We start from the raw sequence: 24,911 nt of genomic DNA, 5'->3' as shown, positions 1-24,911 counted from the left end.
CAAGACCTCATCTCTACAATAAATCAAAAAATTAGCTGGGCGTGGTACCGCGCGCCTGTAGTTCCAGCTACTTGGAAGGCTGAGGTAGAAGGATCGCTTGAGCCCAGCAGGTCAAGGCAGCGGTGGCCGGGAGAGGCCACTGCACTCCAGTCTGGGCGACAGAGTGAGACTCCAACTCAAAGACAGAAAAAAAAAAATTTTTTTTTTTAAGTTGAGAGGCCTCCTGTTTTCTGGGTAGCATTTGGGCAGTATGGAGTTAGGCACTTAGGTGCTCATGTGAATTTTCGCTGACATCGAGAAATGGGGACTCTCTACAAGGGATGCAGCAGGGCAGAGCATTGCCAAGGTGAGACTGGAAGCACGGGCTCTGCTGTGGACTACAGGTTAGGGATAGATTTCTCGCCCAGATAGTTACTCTGCAGAATGTTCCGCCTCCCAGGTATCCTAGTGGTCAGAGAACCTGGAATCAGTTTCCCTGGGTCTAAATGCTGGGTTTACCACTTTCTAGCTGTGTGACCTTGAGCATATTATTTAACCCCTCTGAGCCTCGGTTTCCTCATTTATTAAACTGGACTAATGCTAATACCTCATAGATCCATTATGAAGATTAAATAAGTTATCCTATGAAAGCACTTAGCATAGTAAATGACATGTGACGTGTTTTAATTGATGCTTTTGTTATTGTTGCTGTTAACTGTTCTAAGAGCAGGAAAAAATCTTTCAAAGATAGATGAATGAAAATAATTGGAGGCAGAGCCTCACAGAAATCAAAGAAAAAGGCACCCACTGTCAACTGACCCACCCACAGCCACCCATTGTGAGCTGCTGGAATCAATTTCCCGTATGGTAGGTACAGAAGGAATAAAAGAAAAAGGCAACTTCCTGATCATTTTCTTTCTCCACAGAATGAAGTGGAGCTGGGAGAGCTGCTTCTGTCACTGAATTATCTCCCAAGTGCTGGCAGACTGAATGTTGATGTCATTCGAGCCAAGCAACTTCTTCAAACAGATGTGAGCCAAGGTTCAGGTATGGTGTGAGCCCTTCTTTTCCCCACTTCTTTAATGTGGCATCTGTATTTGTTTGGGGGACCCAATTTTCTTTATATCCATCCTTGGATGCCACAATAAGACCCTGTGAGGATAGACAGCATCCAGAAGGAGGAGGCTGGTTCAATAGGGAATATAAACCATTAGATGTCTCTCAGGATGAGGCAGATAAATAATGCCATCTCAGTAACCCTCTTTGAATTGGGCAGTTGACTGAGACCAGGTGTGATAACTACTGGAGACCTAGATCCTCTCTGAACCCATGCAGCCCCAAGGAAATTACTTGCCTTCCCAAATGCTATACCTGCAATGGAGACGCCATGCTCCAGGTGGCAATAGCGTGTAGTGACTGTGCATTCTAATCAGTGAGCATGGTGGATGTGCTCTGAGGTTTTTTCCTAGCTTGGTTTACGTATACCATAAATCTTTCTAAATTCCAGCTCTGAAAAGACTGTTATACTTAAAGTGTTCACTTTATAGCAAAACCAATTCAAACATGACTTGCAATGAAGTGGAACAGATTCCATTCCATCTGTTTGTAGCTTCTCCCATGACAGCAAAGGATATTACTGTGAAAGCAGCCATGGTCACAGGGATCTCTTCAGCTTGGTGGTAGAATTACTATCTTCCCTGAGTGCTATAGCGAAAATAAATTACTTTTGCTAGAAGATGACAACTAGAAGACATCTTGCATTCTCAAAAGCCACATTATAAAAACAGAGGCATATAAAGGACCAGTAGACAGGAAGGTATTTATACTGGAGAACTTCAGACTCACTACAGTGGGAGAATCAATACAATAAAATGACTACGGGTTCTGGAATCAAACTGTCTGGGATCAAATCTCACTTTTACTGTTTACAAATGATGTGGCCTTGGAGAAGTTATTTAACCCCTTTATATCTCAATTTTCTCCATCTCAAAAATTGACATAATAAAAGTATTCATCTCACTGGGTTGTTTAAACAATATTAAATTAGATAACGTGCATGGATTCCTTTGTAAACTGTAAAATGATCTAAAGATAACAGTTATAATAATTCTATGTCTATTCTCCTGTATATGGACTATGGGTTCACTGACATTTTAATGGGCTTCCACAGACAGAAAGCTGGGACAGGCTCTGAGTCTGGTTCTGTGTCCACCAACCAGATCTTAAACAAATCATTTTTCACCTTGAGTTCTCTGCTCATCTGTAAAGTGAACATAATGTCTACCACATGGGAAGAGCACAGTAAATATTAGATGGCTGGCGAAAGAGAAAAGGGGATGAGATGTAGATAGGTGGTAAAATGATGGATGGACAAAAGAAGAATGAATGAAAGGAGGGGCGTGTGCCTGGACTGATGGATGAATGTGTGGATGGATGAACCGATGAAAAAATAGAGGGAAAAAAGGAGGAATTGGTGGGTGGGTGGGTGGGTGGATGGATGGATGAGTTTTCAGATAGGTGGGAACTTAGATGTATGTATGGAGGGAGGGAGGGAGGAAAGGAGGGAGGGAGGAATGGATAGATAAAAGAGTGGTGAAATGATGAGTGGATTAGTGAACTCCCAGTTGGATGGGAAGATAGATTGATGAATAGATGGGTGACTGAATGGATAGGTAGACTGAGAGATGGATGAAAAGTCGAATGGATGGATCAATAGAAGAATGGATGAAAGAAATGAAGGATAGATGGATGGGAAATTGAATGGATGAGTGACTGGACAGACTAAATTTTATAATCTCCAACATTGTAATGCTGTGGCCAATTTTCAGACCCCTTTGTGAAAATCCAGCTGGTGCATGGACTCAAGCTTGTGAAAACCAAGAAGACATCCTTCTTAAGAGGCACAATTGATCCTTTCTACAATGAATCCTTCAGCTTCAAAGTTCCCCAAGAAGAACTGGAAAATGCCAGCCTAGTGTTTACAGGTGGGTAGCATTCCAGACCCTGATGAATCCCTGATGAGGCATGTTCAACTTACTGTCCTAGAGACAAAAGGTGTCTGAAGAATATGTCTAAGAACTTCATGTCTACCTGGGTTTAAGTCCATTTACCATCTGTGAACTTGGGCAAGACCCATAGAGCCATATAACATAATTGTTACAAATATGGCCTCTGGAGCTAGATTTACTGGAACTGCCACATAATAATTGAGGTTCTGAGTCTCAATTTCCTCATCTAAAAAATGTGGACAATAATAGTACTTGTGGCATAGGTTTGCTGTGAAGAGTAACTGACATAGCTTTGGAATAGTGCCTGTTACCTAATAAAGTTCTTACTATATGTTAGTTTTGATGATGATGATGATGATTCAAGTTGCTTATAGTCTAAAAGAAAAGCATATGCAAAAAGTGATTTTGAAAGTTTTCCCAGAAGATATATATTTAAGCAGAGGCTTCATATGCCACTGTCTGGTAGAATTTAGTCTATTTTTCAGGGTGTAACTTAATCTATTATTTCTAAAGTATATTAGTTATCTATTGCTGCATAATAAATCGCTCCAAAATTAGTGGCTTAAAACAACACACATTTATTATCTTGTAGTTTCTGTGGGTTAGGAATCTTGATTTAGCTTTGGTATACATTCTCTGTATCTCTGACAAGGCTGCAATCAAGGAAGGTATTGACTGAGGTTGCAGTTTTATCTGAAGACTCAACCAGGAAGGATCCCTTTTCAAGCTCATTCACATAGTTGTTAGCAGGATTTAGTTCCCTGCAGGCTGTTGGATGAGGGGGCCTCGGTTCCTTTCTGGTTGTGGACCAATGACCTTCCTTGATTCCTTGCCAAATGGTCTTCTCCATAGGACAACTCACAAAATGGTATATGGCTTTCATCAGAGGTCAAGTAGGAACACAAGAGATGGCAAATAAGAGCCTTTGTAATCTAATCTTAGAAATTACACCCTAGCCAGGCTCATTGGCTCAGCCTGTAATCCCGCGCCTTTGGGAGGCTGAGGTGAGTGGATTGCCTGAGCCTGCGGGGTCGAGACCCACGTGGGCAACTTTGTGAGACCTCATCTCTACAATAAATCAAAAAATCAGCCGGGCGTGGTAGCGCACATCTGTAGTTCCAGCTACTTAGAAGGCTGAGGCAGAAGGATCACCGGAGCCCAGCAGGTCGAGGCTGCAGTGGCCAGGAGTGGCCACTGCACTCCAGTCTGGGCGACAGAGTGAGACTCCAACTCAAAAAAAAAAAAAAAAAAGAAAAGAAAAGAAATTACACCCTATCATTTTTATTATATTCTGTTCATTAGAAACAACTCATTAGGTCTAGCTCACGCTCGAGGAGGGGATTACACAAAGGCAAATGTAATGGGAGGTGGAATCACTGGGATCCATATTGGAAGCTGCCCACCTCAATGGGGTTAAAGTTAATAGAAGTAATGGTTTACACAGGAAATAATTACAGTAGATACTTCCTTATATCATTGCTGATATTTATCACAATCCACCTGTCAAGTCAGTATCATCATCCTCAACTTACAGGTCTAGGGACTGAGGCTTAAAACCTAAGCAACCTATATAAGATCTCAAGCTGATAGACTTAGGATTCAGGCTGTGGTCTTGCTAGCTCCAAATGCCAGGTATCCGTATTTCCTCAAGTACCCAGGTAGTGCTGGCATTGGCGATCTGACATCATTGTTTGAGAAGTCCATCTCCAGGGCAACTGAAAACTCCCCTCTATTTAGATCTAGTCTAGGAACCTTGACTCCGGGTCTGCCAATAAATCAGGCCATGGCTGAAAAGCTCTCACATGTAGGACTTCATCTCCACCAGCTTGTTGCTTCTCATCACCAAGACTGCAAATGTCCATCCTCTGAGACCCCTCCAAGGCAGGTTGGTCTATACTTTCCCAAGGCCTATCATGCCTTCCCTATGCAGATATAATGATCCCATCTAATGCAGCCTGTGATAGCTGCTATCCAGATAGTTACAAACAGACAAGATTCAACAGCCACTGTCTTCTGTCTTGGCCTCACTCTCTCCAAGGTTCTAGATCAAGACAGAAGACAATGACTGTTGAATCTTTAAATGGTGGGCAGACAGGCAGTGGGAACTACTGTATATGGAACCAATACATATCAAAACATGAAATCTCTTCTCCCAAGTCCCTATGGAGAATGAAGGATTTCCTGTTATGAAGTTAGATGAGGAAAAGTCCCCTGGGGCACTGAGAAAGTCCTGATACTTCATACTTAATATTTCATGACAAAAGTAGCACATTGTGTTTTAATGAGTGACACAATTAAAAGATGTGTGAAGACAGAAAATCAGAAGAGCAGAGGGGTTACCTGCATGCACCAGGGAGCTAGTGCCTGGGTCCTGGCTTGGCTCCTCACTCACCTTGGTGACCTTGGGCAAGATCTGCATGGTTAGGTTTTCTCATCTGTAAAATGGGGGTAATGGTACAAGGACACCTCAAAGGACTGTTATATGTATTAAACGAGATTGGCGGTGCCGAGCACAGTGCCTGGTACAGAGTAAGTGCTCTAGAACTGTTAACCATTAGTAAAAGGAAAGTTTCCTGTCTTCCTCATCCCCATTCCAGTTCCTGCTCCCTGAAACTACCTTTAATGTCCTGGTGTGTATCATTCCACGTTGATTTCCCTGTTCACACAAACATTATCCACATAAAGAGTATTCAGTCCCTTTATTTAAAACATTATTTATGAATTTAACAGTACTTACTAAACACCATCTCTGTGCTGGACGCAAGTGCTGGAAAGAGGGCATTGAACAAACGAGGTCTAATTCTTGCCCTCTTGGAGGTTACTGGGACATTTTACTGACACCACTCTGAAACGTGCTTTTATATTTAACAGTGTGCTCAGTGCCTTCAGATCAACACAAACACAAATAGATTTAACTCTTTGTGTTAGATACTGTCGCATGTCGTACTATGATAAAAGCAGAGGCTATTCATACTGAGGGTGGGGGCGTGTCACAGGGCTTGAGGGAGTGTGGTAAGAACTCCAGAGGTCCCACTTCAGAACCGTACACAGAAGTATAGGAAATTCTACATATAGTTGTGGAGGTTTTTTGAATCCCATATGGTTACCCCATAAGGCAGAAGCCTCAGACGGGAGGGGCAGTCACCCTCCCCTGCCCCCCTCCCCACTACTCTTACTCAGCCCACTGCACTTGAAGTGGCAGTTGTCGGCTGGGCCAGTTATCAGCTGATCCCGTCACACGAGGCCTGTATTCTCCATTCGCGGAAGTCTGCTTCTCTCGTGTAAGTTTTGTGCCCTTGGCTTGGGGGTTCATGCTCCTCGGGTTAAAATCTCCTTGAAAAGATTCTTTCTGGAGAAGGAAGCATGCCTCCTTGTCCCCCTAAGTCAGGGTTTCCCGACCCTGGCTGCACTTTAGAATCAACTGGTGGCATTTAAATGCTACCAATAGCCACACTCCATCCCAAGACATTAATGCAATGGATTTAGCTGGGGTCCTGAGTATCTATATGTATCTAGATTTTGAAAGATTTCTAATGCTCAGTCAGGGCTCAGGGCCACAACTGTGAGTGGAAATCCCAGCTGAGGTGGCATTTTCCATAAAGGATCCTGGCTGGAATGATATAAACAATGTGGATTGAGCCAGTGGATATCTCGGCAGAGCTACAGTTCTCCTGAACTCAAATCCATGAGGTTCTAACCTGCTATATTTGTCTGCTGAAGGAAAGAGCCATCACCTCCAGGCTGAGGATCCGAAACCCAGCCTATTTGCCTGTTTCCAAACATGTCATAACAAAAGTAAGGTTGGTCTGCAATTTAAGCATTTGCTGAGAATCTTGATAAAAAAGTCTGATTAGCTGGTGGGCTGGACTGTCTGAGTAGTTCTTTTCCTGTGTGGGATGCAGATTCTTCTCCCATTTTCAATCAGGTGATTTCTGCAACTAAGAAAAGTGGGGTAAAATTGCATTTTGACTTCTGAGATAGCAATGCAAGGTTCAGAGGCCTTCCAGGAAACTCAGGAGGGTTTACTGAGCCAGAGTAAAGTGGAGTTGACCACTGGGTGACTGGACTGTTACTGAATGAAGAAAAAATGAAAGGAAGGGAGGGAGGAAAGAAAGAAGGGAGGGAAGGAAAGAAGAGAGAGAGAATAATGTAACTGGATGGTGATTTTTCAAAAAGTTAAAAAGAGAATTATATGATCTAGCAATTCCAATTCTAGGTATATACCCCAAAGAATTGGAAACAGGGATTTAAACAGATAATTTGTATACTCATGTTTATAACGGCGTTATTCACAATAGCCAATAGGTAAGCAATCAAAGCGTCCGTAGATAAGTGGATAAACACACACACACACATACACACACACACACACACACACACTCAGCCTTAAAAAGGAAATTCTGACACAAGCTACAACATGGATATGCCTGGAAGACATTGTACTAAGTGAGAGAAACCAGAAGTAGGGGACAATACTGTGTCGCTCTATTTCTGCAAAATACCTAGATAGATTCATAGACAGAAAGTAGAATAGAGGCTCTCGGGGGCTGGGGGAGGAGAGAATGGGGAATTATTGTTTAATAGTCACAGAATTGCAGCTTAGGCAGACAAAAAAGTCCTAGAGTTCGATGGTGGTGACACAACAATGTCAATGTACTTAACGCCACTGATTGCGTACTAAAAATGGTCAAAGTGGTAAATTATATGTTACTTGTGTTTTACTACAATTAGAAAAAAAGAAAAAGAAAACAAATGCTGCTTGAGCTCTGTAGAACCTGAGCAATTTAGAGCAGCGTCTAGATGCTGATGTTGTGTCTTGGCAGACTGTTCTTTTCCCTGACAAAAGAGCATTCTTTCCTTGCCTCTTTGGGGGAATATGCATAACGGTTAGAGACCAGACCTTGGGCTTGGGTTCATATTGGTCACTTACTTGCTGTGTGATCTTGGCATTTTGCTTGGCCTCTATCTGCCTCAGCTTCCTCATCTGTAAAATGGGAATAATGGTACTCATTTCAGTGAGGCCCAAATGGGTTAATATATGTAAAGGCTTAGAACAATGCTTGACTCAGTGAAAGCATCCTTTAAGTACTGTACTAGCTATTATTATTGTGACTTGAAAGACACCAAATTTATGTAGCTACCTTGAGCTTGTCTGAAAGAAAGCCAGGCATATATAATACATAAATAAATAATATATTCTACTCACTTTATTAACATGAGTCTGAGAATCTATGGAAAACCCAAAAAGGGAAGGAAAAAATTATTTTGTAGAATTATGAGGGTGAGGTATTGTCTTCCCTCCCAATGTTAGATCATCTGTTTTCTTGGAGGTGAAATTTTGGGACAATTACTAAGTTAGAAGGAACCAAGTATCATGTATTATGCCTCTAACTCTCTCCCTCCCTCAGTTTCCCCTAAGTGCTCTGGACTTCTTGACCTTCTGAAAGGCACTCAAAACACTTATTTCTTTGGCAAACATGGTCAAGAGGAACATGGCTTAGGAAGGGTTCCCAGTGCCTGGGGGAAGAGGGGGTGGAGGTATTGTTCCTTGTATTGCAGTCTATAGTGGTGGAGGGGAGAGGGGGTAGGACCAGCTTCCTGGGCTGGAGCTGACCAGATGTCAGTTCCCACTGACTGAATTTTTTGGAGCACATACTATGTACCTGGCACCATGCTAGATGTTACTTCTTCAGTAGAGAACCAGACGTTCAGGGCCTGTGTTCTCATGGAACTCAATTCTGGTAGGAGCAGACACAAACATTAATTAAATGCCACACCAGTAATGATTGAATTGTAAATTGGTCTAAGGGTTATGAAGGAGAGATGCAGGGCATATTGCAGGTTGTCTGACCCCGCCTGGGAGACACGTGAGCTGGGAGCTGAAGTAGAAGGAGGCACTAATCAGCAGAGAGGACTGGAGGGGGTGAGGGGAGGTCAGGCAGGGCTCCAGCCTCACAAGAGAAATTGAGGCTGATGTCATACTTTAATCTGGGGGCTAATAGGCTGTCAGGGGTCCGTATGGATGACCCACACCCTGCTGCCTCCCTGTCCTGTCAGAGTTTTTCAAGGCAGCCGCAGCAGGAATTGACCTGGGCATAGGCTTGGTTGGGGAGGGCACCAGTAATAGCCAGTGCTGGGCAGTTATGGAACACTGGAGAAGGGAAAACAAGCAATAACAGACACTCCTTGTTTTTTGCCAACTCTTGGTGTCTCTATCTGTCAAGGACAAAAGGACATGGCATCTCAAACTTTCACACACAGGCATCTCTGAGGGATTTGTTAAAATGCAGATTCTTCCAGGTGCAGTGTCTCACACTTGTAATCCTGCACTTTGTGGGGCCGAGGCAAGAGGATTACTTGGGGCCAGGAGTTCGAGACCAGCCTAGGCAGCACAGCAAGACTTTGCCTCTATAAAAATAATAATAGCTGAGCACAGTGGCACACACATGTCTGTAGTCCCAACTACTTAGGAGACTGAGGCAAAAGGATTGCTTGAACCCAGAAGGTTGAGGCTGTTGTGACAGTGAGCCATGATTATACCACTGCACTCTAGCCTGGGTGACAGAGTGAGACCTTGACTAAAAAAAAGAAGAAAAAGGCAGGTTCTGACTCAGTGACTCAGGAGTATGGAGGTGGGCCTAGAACTTCACATTTCTAACAGTTCCCAGGTGATGCCCATGCTGATGCTGTGGGTCTGCAGATCACACTTTGGGGAGCAGACACAGAGAAGACCCAGGAAGAGAATCAAGGCGAGGAATGGTCAATTGTGCCACTTGCACTAACAAGAATCAAACTCTCTAGCACCAGCCCCTACCCCTGCACATCATTCAACCCCCAACCCTGTCTATACATTAGTGTGACATGGAGTTCTTTCTTTTTTCTTTTTTGTTGAGGTAGAGTCTCACTCCGTTGCCCAGGCTGGAGTTCAGTGGCACACTCACGGCCACCCCAGTGTCAACCTGCTGGGGTCCGGCAATCTTTCCGCCTCAGCCTTCCAAGTAGCCAGAACTATATGTGCGTGCTACCATACCCGGCTAATTTTTGATTTATTGTAGAGACAAGGTCTCGCCAAGCTACCCAGGCTGGTCTCAAACCTGTGGGCTCAGGCAATCCACTTGCCTCAGCCTCCCAGAGTGCTGGGATTACAGGCTGAGCCACCAAGCCTGGCTTGATGTGGGGGACTTTTAAAAAATTCTGATGCCCAGGTCCCAGCCCAGAGAAGCTGAACCAGCCCAGGCATCTGCTTTGGGCGGGGGGGGGGGGGGAGGCATCTGTATTTTTCAAAGCTCCCAGGTGGCTCTTTTTGTACAGGCCGGGTTGGCCAGTCTTTGGCTTTGCTGTTCAGCCTCCCTCCCACCCACTGTCTGTTTGGAGGCCTCCCAGGCCTCTCTGTGAAAGCGATGCCAAGGCACCTGGTCTGTGTTCCATAATAGCTTGGCTTTCTATGACTGTAGCATCAAATCAGCTAATTGAATCTGCTGTTGAGATGAGATGGGTGGGGTGGTGCAGCAAGGACTGGATGGGAGGTCTGGAGGGCAGCATGCCACCCTCTTGCCTGGAAAGACCCCTGGCTGAACAGGCACCAGAGGACTTGCTTAAACATTGTTGGGGTTTGAGAAGCAGAACAGTGGAGAAGCAAGGGTACTCCAGCAGAGGAGAGACGAGGAATCCAACTTGAGGGGGGCAGATGAGAGCCTGAAACTCCCTTGAGATCAAGAAGGGCCATGGGTTTGTTCCAGGGCACAAGTGCTTCCCTGAGCCTCGCCCTGGCCTCACCCCACCCCACCCCACCCCACCCATGTCACACCTCCTCTCTGCAGCCACCCAGCAGCCTCTGTCTTCTCCCCTTCCAGCTGGTCTCTGCCTCCTAGAGATAGGGTTGCAGGATCATTCCCAATATGAATTGGAATCGTTTGGTTCAAATTTCTTCTTTTGGGTGGGCACAGTGGCTCACACCTGTAATCTCAGCACTTTGGGAGGCTGAAGTGGGAGGATCTCTTGAGGCCAGGAGTTTGAGACCAGCCTAGCAACATAGCAAGACCCTGTCTCTACAAAAAACTGTTTTAAAAAAATTAGCCAGTTACAATGGTGTATACCTATAGTCCCAGCCACTTGGGGGTCTGAGGCAGGAGGTCCACTTGAGCCTAGGAGTTTGAGGCTACAACAGTGAGCTCTGATGGCAACACTACATGCCAGCCTGAATCACAGAGATCCTGACTGTAAAAAAAAAAAAAAATCACCTTCTATCACCTAGCAAGTGTGTGACATACAAACAATATCCTTTTTCTGGACCTTAGGTTCCTCCTCTGTTATGAGCTTCCAATTTCAATATTTTATATTTTAAAAAAAACTTTACAGTGTGTCATGTAATAGTTAGTGTTCAATAAATGCCAGATGTGATGAAGAGGAGGAAGAGAATGAGGATGATTGATAGATCCTACCACAGAGGAGCAGACCCAGGAATTACATAGACTTGGGCTTGAATCTTGGTCCCATCATGAACCAGCTGTGTGACCTCAAACAAGTGACTCCACTTCTCTGAGCTCTAGCTTGCTCTTGTGTAAAATGTAGCAGTCATTCCTGTTATGAGAATGAAAACGGGTCAGCATGAGGACCCATCCAGACATGGCCACCTGGAAAATCCTATCTGCTCTTTTAATCTGTGTGGTATGTGAAAGTGCTGAAATGCTGGCAATTTAGAGGTTCAAGCTCAGCCCAGCTGCCTGTGGCTCCTCCCAGCATCCCTCTCACCTAATCACCATCACCCTAAAGCTGCCAGCTGGTACAGTGTCTGAGAGTCAGGGGCTGACACTAAATCTGTGCCAACCCAGCCACAGAACCATGCTCGCTGCAGTATGGGAGGTAGGTCAGAGCAAGAGCTGACTCTGGGCCCAGTCACAGGAAGTGAGCTGTGGAGTGAAGAGACTTCTGGCCAGGGCACCATGGAGGTGGCCCAGGAGCCAGCATGTGGGGGGTGCTGCAGAGGGTAGGCACTCAAGAAGGGATCCTACAGTATGAACTCCTGGACTGTCTCTGACCTGTGCATGAGTGAATATCATCCTAAAAGTCTACAGAAGACTTGGATAACTGAACTACAGGGTAGCCCACCACCTGGGTCCCTGGGAACACACCTGAGGAGCCGATATGAGCAGCGCTGCAAAGGCTTTGAAAACTGGACTGACATTGGCAAAACAGCAAACAGAAGGCAGGTGAGAACTTGTGGTCTGAATCTTTCCTGGGTCAATTGCTAAAATGTCAGCATATTCAACAGGATTTAGAAAAGATCCAGAGTCTCATAATATTCAGATTGTTCAGGATTCAATCCAAAATGACTTGATTAACAAAGAATCAGCAAAATCTAATAAATTCTTAGACAAAATAGAACTAACAGTTGCCAACCACAAGATGACCCAGATGTTGAAATTATCAGACAAAGACTTTAAAGCAGCTTTTATAACCAATTTCCAAGAAGTAAGGGTGAACTGTCTCTTTTTTTTTGAGTCCAGGTCTCACTCGGTTGCCCAAACTGGACTGCAGTGGCATGATCATGACTTCCTGCAGCCTCAATCTCCTGGGCTCAAGCAATCTCCTGCCTCAGCCTTCTGAGTAGCTGGGATGACAGGCATGTGCTACCACACCTGGCTAATTTTTTTTTAATAAAGATGTGGGGTACAATTTACGGGTAGGTATACAAACGTTGAATATGCAGGTACCCTTAATTTTTTTTTGTTGTTTTTTATTCTTTGTAGAGACGAGCTCTCACTATGCTGCCTATGCTAGTCTTGAACTCCTGGGCTCAAGTAGTTCTTTAGCTTCAGGTCCCAAAGTGTTGGGATTAGAGGCATGAGCCACTGTGCCTGGCCAGGTGAACCCTCTTGAAAAGGATGGTAAATTAGAAAATGTCAGCAGATCAACAGAAAAATAGAAGATATAAAAAAAGATCCAGATGGAAATTTTAGAACTGAAGAAGTACAATAACTGAAATAAAATATTCATGGGCCCAATAGCAGAATGAAAGTGACGGCAGAAAATGTTAGTGACCCCCCCAAAACAGCAAGAAAAATTATACACAGTCTGAACAGCAGAGTGAAAAGATAAGTGGAAAAGAGGAGCAGAGTGGGGGAAAAAAGACCTGTGGAGAAATATCAGAAAGTCAGGGCACCATGGAGGTTCATGTCCTGTGACTCCCAGGAGAGAAGAGAAGTAGTAGGGTGCTGGGTGGGCGATCACCCCAGAGAACCCCTGAGTTCCTTGCCAGATTGCTGAACTTCTGAGGAAGCTGCATGGCACTGTAGTCAGAGACAGCCAGAGCTGGCTTCTCTGTGTCTACAGGCAAGCTGCTTTACCTCTCTGAGCCTCAGTTTCCTTGCCTGAACAATGGGGACAGCAATACTTATATTTACCGTGACCCTCTTGTGTGTTCATTATCTCATTTAATGTTTCAGCATACAAAAAGTATGATCTGTCTAATGGCCGTTTTCAGATGGGGAAACGTGAAGCTTAGAGAGGGGAAGTACCATGCGATTAGTCAGCTATGGAGGCCGAGAGAACAGTCCACACAAGACCAAGAGTGCCCTCACTCCACATCCCATCCCAGCCCTGGCTTGGGGTCCCTAGGGCCACTTCCCTTCAGACCAGTCAGCTACAAATTCAGGGTCCCCCGATCACCCTCAGTTTCAAGAATTTGCTAGAACGACTCCCAGAACTCAGGAAAGCACTACTTATGACTACAGTTGTATTATAGCGGAAGAATACAAATTAAAATCGGCCAACGGGAGAGATGTGCAGGACAGTCCAGGAGGGGCCCAACCTCTGAGATTCCTGTCATTCTATCCCCATGGAGTCATGGATGCATCACCTCCTGCTGGTCACTGTGCGTGACAGTACACAGCACAGCCAACCAGGGAAGCTCGCCAAGTTTTGTTGTCCACAATTTTTAACCGAGGCTCAGTCACATACTATTCAGATATCTGACATGGTCTCCATCCCCTCCCAGAGATCTGGCTAATATCTAGTCATCATTTTCTCTGAAGGCCTGAATTGATATTGTGTGACCCGAAAGCCCCATCATAAATCACACTGCTAGACTGTCCAGCAGCCAAGACCCCCGGGCAAACAAAGACACTCCTCTTAGGAAGGACATTCCAGAGGCCTAGAGATCACCTCCCAGGAGACAAGACCTCCATCGAGGGAAGATTATTTCTATGCAGGAAGTAGCTAGTAACTTGTGCAAAGTCATATCCAGCTAGTGAGTGGTCGAACCGAGCTTCCAACAAAAGCTGTTTGGCTCCAAAGCTCTTCTCACTCTTAATCACGATACTGACAGTCCTATGAATCACCCGGGTATCTTGTTAAGATGCAGTTCCAATTCCATGAGGCTGGGGAGGCACCTGGGCTTCTGTATTTTAATAAGCTCCAGCTGACAGCTGTGCTGGTTTGAGACTGACCCTTTGAGTATCTAGAAGACCCTTCTCTTCTCCCATGTTACCCCAGTATGGCAGGGGTGGGGCATGTAAGTTTGCAGAAATAGCAGTGGCTCATGCCTGTTATCCCAGCACTTTGGGAGTCCAAGGCCAGAGGATCCCTTGAGGCCAAGAGTTCAAGACCAGCCTGGGCAACATAGTGAGACCACTGTATCTTCAGAAAATTGTCTTTAATTAACCAGTTCTGGTGGCGCACATTTGTAATCCCAGCTACTTGGAAAGTTGAGGCAGGAGGATCGCTTAAGCCCAGGAGATGGAGGCTACAGTGAGCTATGATTGTGCCACTGCACTCTAGCCTGGACAACATAGTGAGATTTTGCTATTAAAAAAAAAAATAGCAGACGGCAGATCAAGCAGAACTTGTAGGATAAGGAGTTTATGGGTTTTTTCCAAGGGCATTGAGAAGACTTTGGAGGATTTTGCCCAGGGAAGTCCCACCTCACAGGCAGTTGTGGGGACAAAAGGAAATGAAGTGTGACGTGCCCAGCACGGGGCTTGATGTATGGTGAGGGCTCAGTGGATTGTGGCATTGAATCTGGCTGTGGGCAGAGGCTGAAACTCCAGCCAGCCAGTCAGGAGATGGATGCCGGTGCCCCCTGTGGCACCCTGACCTCAGATTCTCCTCCTGAGAGTTCCTTGAGGCTGCCAAAGTCCACCCAGGTGGTGAAGCTTGGCCGGATCTTAAACGTTTTGGGTTCCAGTGGCGGCCTTTTGAAGACCAGGCCAGCTGCCAGGGCCCCTGAGGGCTTCTATTCCATTTGAATGGCTGTTTAATGATTCTGGTGCTTTTGGATGGAGCCCCATTCCAGGCACATTCCCCAAGGGGGAGAGCATCAGGGAGCTGAGGGTTTATCCAACCCCTGCTGTGCCTGCAGGACCTGAGCCAGACAGAGCCAGAGAAAGAGAGGGGAGCCAGCAAAGGCCAGGTTTCAGGAGTGCTTTGTGCCTCCATGCTGGCAAGATGTAGTCTTGGGGTCAGCAGCCAAGTCTGGTACCTGGGTAGGTTCAAGATGGAGAGGTATGCATACTGGGAACCAGATATCCCTTCGGTCCATCACCTCGGCCTGACTTCCCCAACCCAGACCTGCCAGTCAGTGAGAGAAGTCTTAACCTTTAAGATGCCAGGGCAGGCTGGGCTCAGTGGCTCAGCCTGTAATCCTAGCACTTTGGGAGGCCGAGGCGTGTAGACTGCCTGAGCTCGTGGGTTCGAGACTGGCCCAGGTTGTATAGACCAGACTCTGGACTCTCAGTCACTGGGTTATATGCTCTTAACTATTCACCTAGACCCTACTATGTTGAGATGCTGTATTAGTTGCCAAATAAACAGCAGAAAGACAGAAATAATCCATCCTTTCATGATGCTAGCATTCATGTTGGAGACAAACGCTAAATGAATAAACGCCTAAATAAGAGTAGAGTGAACTGACAGAGAAGGCCTGGAGAATTACTTTAAATTGGGTAATATAAGCTGAGAGGGGGAATTCTAGATCAAGGGAATGGCAAGTGAAAAGGCTCTGGGGCAGGAATGAGCTTGCTTTGCTCAAAGGAGGGAACGCCAGTGTGTCCAGAACATAGTAAATGAATAGAGGGAATTATGCAGTGCGGTCTGAGCAATTCATGGGTGCCATGGTAAGGAGCTTAGAGAATAAGTATTTATTGAAGAGCTACTGTGTGTTTAAGGCTGTTAGGCACTGGGGAAACAGCTCTGGGCAAACAGCTGTGGCTCTTGGCTTCATGAAGAACTGGGTGAGGTGACATGCATGCAAGGACTTAGCACACAGCAGATGCTCCGTGGGTGTAATTTGCTCTCTTTTCCTATTTGAAAGTCGACATGAAAACTGCTTCCCTGGACTTCTGCCTCCCTCCACCCCCTGCATTAGAGCAGGATGGAATGTAGTTGACTTCTCATGGACATCATGTTTAGAGACAACCTTAGGCAAGAGCATTGTTCACCAGGCAAAACAAAGCAAACAGGTAGGTAAAGAGTTAGTGGAGTGGGCAGTGGAAAAATGATCAGGACCTCCCCCATCTTCATGAGCAGATGCCCCACACTGGCCAGGGAAGTATCTTTGGGGCCTAACTCTTGGTCACTCCCTTTAGGATCCTGAGTTACAGAACAGGTCCAAGAATAATCAGGGACAGTATCCACTGACTTGGTTGCCAAAGTTCCTGTTATATGTTTGCTTTGGGACTTTATTCTACTTAATCTTACTGGGGCTGGAGAAGCAGAAGAGAGGCAGCCGGTAGATGATTTGTGGGTGGGTTCCTCATCCATCCTTGGTCAAGGGCACCCTTGCCCACTCCAAGAACTCTTTCATAAGGAGAGGCCAGAACACCCAAAATATTCTTGGACAACTTTGTGATAACATGAGGGCCCCCCAGCCTCATTAAAAGGAGTGTCCCTAAAACTCAATGAGTCTCTAAGGCATTTGAGGACCAGGGTAAGTCATACTTTTTCAAGTTATTGAGTGTGACTTGAGTCAGACATGGTAGCTCATGCTTTTAGTTCCAGCTACTTGGGAGGTTGAGACAGGAGGATCACTTGAGCTCAGGAACTGGAGGCTATAGTGAGCTATGATCACACCACTGTGTTCCAGCCTAGGTAACAGAGCAAGGCCCTGTCTCAAAGAACAAAAACATGAAAAAACTGAGTATGGCTTGGAAAAAAAGGCACAAAAGAAATTGTGGGAAGAACTCCTAACTTGGGGGTGGGCGAGTGGGGAGGAATTTAGTGGAATCGCTTTGTCCCACTAATACTAATAGCCAATCATCTCAGGTATGTTGTAAGCATCTCATAACAACCAAATGAGGTAGATACTATTATTATCCCATTTTACAGGGGAGGAAACTGAAGCTACAAGTCATTGTGTTCATTACAGTAAGGCTAACAGCTGTACCAGATCAGCCACCGAAGGTGTGTGGTTTGACACCATGGAAGCTTATTTCTTGCCTGCATTATGGTCCCCGTGGGTCCTGTCATGAGTGGCCTTCTATGTGGTAATTTAGTGGCCCAGACTCCTTCCATCTTGTGGCTCTCTCATCTTCTCAGGCCTCAGAGGGTTTCCTCTCCAGCAGGTAGCTGGGTGAGGAGAGGAGAGGGGAGTTGAGGACTGCATGGGAAGTTTCATGGACCAGGTCTGGAAGTAACATATGTCACTTCCATGTCCAAGTCCACTCCTGTCTATTGACTGGAGCTGCCTGTGGGGGATCCTGGGAAATGCAGTCCAGCTATGTGTCAAGGGAGTATAGTGAACAGGCTTTGATGACCACACAGCGTCTCTGCCACAGACACCCAAAAAGGCAAATAGAAGAGCCAGCTGTGCCCTCAACAAACTTGCTCTGCTGCCTCCCTGAGTTCCTGTGGCCTCTGAGTTCATGATCAGGGTCACCAGTGGGGAAATTCCACACCACCAAATTCTAGGCTGGCTACAGCCTGGAAAACCTTTTGACTGGCAAGTGCCAGGCACCTGTTGATTTATGAAACCAGTGGTTCTTAACCTAGTGTGATGCTGCCCCCCCACCCTCACCAGAGGACCATTTGACGTCTGGAGGTGTTTTTGGTTGTCACAGTTCAAGGGATGCTCCTGGCATCTAGTGGATAGAAGCCAAGGATGCTGCTAAACATTCTGCAGTGCCCACACAGCAGAAGACAATCCAGCTCCAAATGGCTATGGTGCTGAGTTTACAAAACCCTGAGCTGGGACAGTGGGGTTTTGGTGGACTCCTGGAGTTTGTGAGGTGGGGTGGTGACCTCCACCAAGCACTGAGAATGGCAGGGTCAGAAGATGCTCCGTGGGTGTAATTTGGTAATTTCTGCACCTGTTTGAGGCGTGTTTCTGTTCCATATGGCATTTTAAGCTCTCATTATTCCCAGAGGTTTCTGTTTAGCTGTCTGAATGTGAAGAACTTGGGGGCAGAGCATGCTGGAGGAACCCATGCTCATCTGTGCAGATTTTTCAAATGGCTTCCCTGTCTCCGCCCATAAAATCTTGGGCAAACAGAAATCTCTTGCTCTGCAAACAAGCCCCATCCCTCTAGGTGACGTGGACTGGGCAGATGGATTGCAGCTCGGCCCAGCTTGAGAGAGAGTAGGGAGCCCTCTTGGGAAGATATGCAGAACATGTCACCTGCATGTGGTGACATGAACGGGTTCCCTGGGAATAGAGAGTACTGATGGTTTTTTGGTACTATTATTTTTAAAGATACATATTTATAGACACTACATGTATATATATGCATATGCTTGCATAAGTAGACTATAATTTAGACATAATTTATATGCTATATGTACATGTTAGACACTATTTCTATAATATATGAATATGAACTATATATAATATGAATATATTATAATGAACATTAATGAATTGATATCCATTAATAAATATTTGTATATGAATGCTATTCATGAAAATTAAATATGTTAATAAAATGTATTAGCCAGGCTCGGTGGCTCAGCCTGTAATCCCGCGCTTTGGGAGGCTGAGGTGAGTGGATTGCCTGAGCCATGGGTTCGAGACCCGCCTGGGCAACTTGGCGAGACCTAATCTCTACAATAAATCAAAAAATTAGCCAGGCGTGGTAGCATGTGCCTGTAGTTCCGGCTACTTGGAAGGCTGAGGCAGAAGGATGCCGGAGCCCAGTGGGTTGAGGCTGCAGTGGCCAGGAGTGGCCACTGCACTCCAGTCTGGGCAACAGAGTGAGACTCCAACTCAAAAAAAAATGTATTAAAACAATATACATATATATTATGTGCGACCATAAAAGGGGAGGGGTAGAATAAAAAATAGTAGTCTTTAGTTTCCCTACTTAGAGCTAACTACTTTTATTAATCTATTGAGATTCTTTCCAGAAATGGAATATATGTGCACATTTGTGTGTGTATAGGTATATATCTTCATTGTCTTTTTTTGGGGGGTTGGGGTCTCTGTTGCCCAGGCTGGAGTGCAATGTCATGATCATGGCTCACTGTAGCCTTGACCTCCTGAACTCAGGCTTTCCTCCCTCCTCAGCCTCCTGAATAGCTGGGACTATAGGCATGCACCACCACAGCTTGCTAATTTTTTGATTTCTTGTAGGGATGGGGTCTTACTATGTTGCCTTGGCTGGTCTTGAACTCCTGACCTCAAGTAATCCTCCCACTTTGGCCTCCCAAAGTACTGGGATTACAGGCATGAGCCACCCCACCTAGCCTCCACCATCTTTTGTTTGTATCCAGAATATCTATGCTTTACTGCAACTTACTCTTCTGGCTTAATGCATCTTGGACGTTTTTCCATATTAGCATATATTTACTTGTTTAACCAATATTCGTGTATCTCTTATGAGCCAGGCACTGTGGCTACAACTGTGAACAAATTAGACAAAAATCCTGGTTTCATTAGGCCAGTACTTGCATGTGGGAAGACAGACCATAAACAAAACCAATAACTGAATTATGCAGTTTAGAAGTGATGTTGAGTTCTAAGGAGAAAATGGATGCAGGGAGAGGAGATCGTGAGGGCAAGGTGAAGGTGACAATTTTTTAAAGGGTAGCCAGGGAGAAAGTGACTATTGAGCCAAGCCTTGAAGGAGATCAGGAATGGGCCCTGTGGATATTTATGGGAAGAGCACTCCAACCAAAGGGAATAGCGAGAGCAAAGGCCCTGATAGGAGAGACAGCAAAGAGATCATGTCGTTGACTTGGAGTATAGAGCCCCTAACTATTATTAGTGGCTGCATGATATTCCATTCAGTCAATGAGGTGAAGAATAATTTGTTTAGTGGGTCCCCTGTTGGTCAACATTGAGGTTAACTATGTTTTTATATATTATGTTAGAAACATTGTTAGAGTGAACATCCTCACACATATCTCTGCTGATGTGTCCAAATGGACCATGAGCTAAATCTTACTAGTGGAATTGCTGGTCAAAGCATATATGTTTGTCAGTTTTGATAGCTACTGTCAAAATTTGCAATCCAAAAGAAAAGTGGCATAGTTTTTACTCTTTTGCGTCTTCTTGAAGCATGCGGTTGAAACAGATGACCTGGGCAAATGTTTTAGCTCCTTTGTGGCCCAGGCAGGTCTCAACTCCTGCCCTGCAAAAGATTCTTGTTAAATAAACAAGCTTTGAAAAATTTTAAGTTCTGAACAACTATGAGGTGACATTTCTATCATTACTTTTTCCCTTTAAAAAGGCATTTTTATTTTTAACTATGTAATAATCTGTCTCAGGTTTGACTTTAGTTTTCCTTTTGTAGTTGGCATGGATGAAGCAGTTCCACACTGGAACTACCTTCAAAATTCTGGAGTGTGAGGACTATTATTTTTTACTGAAATGATTTGAAAGGTAGTAAATGGACTTTTATCAAGATTTAAAACTTTTACTTCTCAAAAGATATAGTCAAAAAAAATAAAAATCCAAGCCCTGAGAGAAATTTTTTGCCAAACATATATTCAACAAGGAGTCTATAACCAGAATATGTAAGAACTCTTATAACTCAATAAGACAGTTCATATGCCAATAAAAAATGGGCAAAAGATTTGAAAACGCACATTGCACAAAAGAGGCAAAGAAACACACGAAAAGATGCTACTCTTCATTAGTCAACAGCAACACAGATTAAAACCATAATATATTGCCATTGCACACCCACTAGTACAGCTAGGTTTAAAAGACTGAAAATAAAGTTTTGGTGAGGAAGTAGAGACTGGAACTTTCATGCATTCCTGGTGGGAATGCAAGATGCTACAGCCACTTTGGAAAACAGTTTTGAGTATACAATCCATGAATTACACTCTTAGGAATTTATCCAGGAATCACCTGGGGATTTGTTAGGTCACTGAGGTCTCAGAGTTTCTGATTTGGTAGATCTGGGTGGCCCTGAGAATTTGCATTTCCTTCTTTTCTTTTCTTTCTTTCTTTCTTTCTTTCTTTTTTTTTTTTTTTTTTTGAGTTGGAGTCTCACTCCATCACTCAGACTGGAGTGCAGTGGTATGCTCACTGCCACCCCAGTGTTGACCTACTGGGCTCTGGCAATTCTTCTGCCTCAGCCTTCCAAGTAGTTGGAACTACAGGTGCATTACCGTGCCCAGCTTATTTTTTGATTTATTGTAGAGACAAGGTCTCTCTGTATTGCCCAGGCTGGTCTCGAACCCGCGGGCTGAGGTAATCCTCTTGCCTCAGCCTCCTGAAGTGCTGGGATCACAGGCTTGAGCCACCACACCCGGCCAGAACTTGCATTTCTAACAAGTCTCCAGGTGATGCTGATACTGCTGGTAGGAGACCACACTCTGAGAACCACAACTCTAGATAGATCAGCAAACTATAGCCCACTTCCTGTTTTTATAAATAAAGTTTTATTGGAACACAGCCATGCTCATTCATTGTCTGTGGCTGCTTTCTGCTACAGCAGCAAAGTTGAGTACTTCCAACAGAGACAACAGGTGACCCTTGAAGCCCAGAATATTTACTCTCTGGCTCTTTATAGATAAAGTGTGCCCATCCTGGGCCTAGAGTAACATCCCTGGGCTCTCTTTCAAGTCTTTTTATTTTATTTGTTTGTACAATTCAAGATTAGGTATACAAATGGTCATTGTACAGGTAAAGTTGGGGCCTCCCTTTGGTCCCCACTTTGCCTGGTTTGAGATCAGGTATCCTTAATTGATGTTATGTGCCCTACCTCCCTCCCTTGGCAGTGTCCTGCTACTGCTAATCCCTTTCTTATAGTATTGTAAATGTTCTTTCAATGTTTTATTCATTCTTCCCAGGGGAGAAATGACTTATCTGGCTGGGAGCATGGTGAGTTTACATCTAGTGATCCTCAGTCCTCTGCTGGATGGGATTAAGGTGTAAAAGTTCTCTTTGCTCTCTCTCCTTTCTGAGACCTCCCTGCCCACAACCAACACCATTCTCTGCATCTGCCTCAGTGAGCTCAGAGGTCAGACTTTATCCTGCAGGGACAACACCTGCACAGTTGTGGTCAAAGAGGTTTAATTCAAGGACAGCAGATAGTAGGGTCAGGCCTCTTTCTATAATCCAGCCAAGTCATCAGTCAACTGACACTTGATTCTGCATCTAACCTGCTGCACAGTGAGAACCAGCAGGAGAGCATTGAAAAACACTGGCACTCAGGCTCCCAGCCCCAGACTGATCAACAGAATCTTCTGGAGGTAAAACTAGGCACTGAGGGGGGGCAAGTTAATGTATTGTTTCCTAAAACTTCAACAGGTGTTTTGTAACTAGCTCTGAAGACAGTTTGTAGTGAACATTTCTCCCAAAGCGATGCCAACATCTCTGAAACCAATGTACAAAGACAATCCTCATTCAGATGTATACATTTTGGTTGTTCATGTAAAAGCAAGCACATTGCTTTATAGTCACACCTTTAAATGCTTCCTCCTAGACGGTGTGATTCACACACAGATCTGAAAGTGATTCTTCAACCCATATGTCATCTTAAATGCAGGCTCCACGTGGCTCAGTCTCTACACAGAAGCATAATAAAAAAGGGGTCCAAAAGCCCCAAAGGAATTTTAAAAGAAATCTCAACCTTGACTTCCATCTCTTGAGGAAGGGAAAAGCATTCTAATTTATAATCCACAACAACATTTCTCAGAAGTCTTTTTCTCCACTCCCTCATTTTCTCGAATTTCTTATCTGCTGAGCTCCAAGTTCTCTCTAGCTCAGTGGAGGTGTCTTCCCTTCTACTCCCTCTCAAGTCTCCCAGCTTCTTTTCCCTGTGAATCTGTGTAGTCCCTTGAGTCTCACTGACTTTCCTTTGGTGGGAGGAGGGGAGGATTTGGTATTAGTGAAGAGAAATCCTATCATTCCTGCTTTTCCCTTAAGGCAGAGGTTTTCCAACTTGGCACTTGTTGACATTTTGGGCTGGGGCATTCTTTGTTGTGGGAACTGTCCTAGCATTGTAGGATGCTGAGCAGCATCCCTGGGTTCTACCCATAAGATGCCAGCAGCACCTCTTTCTCCGGGTTGTGACAATAAAAAGTGTCTCTAGACGTTGTCAAATTTCAGGGGCAAAATTGACCCTGATGGAGAACCACTGCATTACAGAATTCAACAATTCCCTGTAAGCCAGTATTGCCTGCAGACCTGGGCAAAGAAGGCCTCTCCCTTGGGCCTTGCGCTTTAATTAGAGTGAGGGGACTAAAGGCAAGAAACCCACTGAGTAAGAAGACCAAGTGTTAAGGGGCCTACATTTTCCTTTCTAGATCATCTCTGAGGCATGGGATCCCAGAATTTCCCACCCAAAGAGCCCAGGTCTATTTCCAGGGCCAGCTCAGGGCTCTTCCATGTCAGTCCTCAGGAAGGTGGGCTATGATACCCGTGACTGCCCTCTAGTCCCAGGGAGATAATAAGATGGAGATAATGATGGTGTTTACCTCATAGGGTTGTTGTGTGGATTAAATAATTTCGTATATTAGAAGGGCATAGGACAGGGCTAGCACATGTTGAGGGTTAGAGGCTATTGTTACATTTTCATATCTGTAGTCCCTTAATGTGAGACAACTTCCTTCCTTATCTGCTGCTCCACTGAAGCAGCAGCCACCATGTGGACGTTGGAGGCAAACCTAATGGTGCCAGACTCTCAAGAGATGGTGTGAAGGTCTCCAACATGGCAGCTTTGTGAGGGTTTTCATGGGATTTGCCCCCTGAAACTTGGCAACATCTAGGGATATTGTTTATTGTCATAACTTTGAGGGAAGGGTGCTCCTGGCATCTAGAGGTTACCACCAGGAGATGCTCATGAACTCTGACTATTGGCAATGTTTTCCTTGTATGCTGGTGAGGATTTAACTCCCCATTCAGGCATACACACATACAATAGGTCTCTTTTTCCAACTTGGTCCATGTCACATGTGAGGGTCAAGGGAAGCGGGAAATGAGTGAAACTATTCTTCTTGTTGAGATAAGAGAAGAAATGATGCTGAGCTTTGCTTTTCAAATTCTACTGTGCCACTTCCTGGTTGGGTGACCTTGGACACTCAACCTCTTAACCTTTAATTTTCCGTCTGCAAAATGGGGGTAAAAGTAGTACCTTCCATACTTTTCTGGGATGCATGTTTTTAAAAAATAATAAATAAATAAAATAGTGCCTTCCCTAGTAGGGATATATGAATTTAAGCTTTTTTTTTTTTTTAAGTACATAAAGTGGAGCCAGGTATGGTGGCTCATGCCTGTAATCCCAACACTGAGAGGCAGAGGTGAGAGGATTGCCTGAGGCCATGGGTTCGAGATCAGCCTGGGCAACATGGTGAGACCTCGTCTTTACAATAAATAAATTTAAAAATTAGCTGGGCATGGTGACATGCACCTGTGGTTCCAGTTACTTGGAAGGCTGAGGCAGAAGGATTGCCTGAGCCCAGCAGGTCAAAGCTGCGGTGGCCATGAGCGTGGCCCTACACTACAGCCTGGGTGACAGAGTAAGACTCCGACTCAAAAAA

General features: G+C 44.9%; 1 protein-coding gene across 1 annotated transcript in view; it reads left to right on the top strand.

The window, feature by feature from the left end:
- The first annotated feature begins 300 nt into the window (after positions 1-300).
- The window catches only part of LOC103253551 (synaptotagmin-17-like), a 34,209-nt gene continuing 9,598 nt past the window's right edge, over positions 301-24,911 (top strand). The window contains exons 1-3 of the mRNA XM_021709480.1: positions 301-383; positions 851-1,026; positions 2,808-2,963. Of these exons, the coding sequence (XP_021565155.1) occupies positions 301-383; positions 851-1,026; positions 2,808-2,963 (415 nt within the window). The remainder of the gene's footprint in view (positions 384-850; positions 1,027-2,807; positions 2,964-24,911) is intronic.

This window comes from Carlito syrichta, unplaced genomic scaffold (assembly GCF_000164805.1).
Source record: "Carlito syrichta isolate Samal-C Ts95f unplaced genomic scaffold, Tarsius_syrichta-2.0.1 Scaffold237200, whole genome shotgun sequence".
NCBI lineage: Eukaryota > Metazoa > Chordata > Mammalia > Primates > Tarsiidae > Carlito > Carlito syrichta.
The sequence above is the reverse complement of the archived record's forward strand: the minus strand, read 5'-3'. Positions and strand labels throughout refer to the sequence as shown.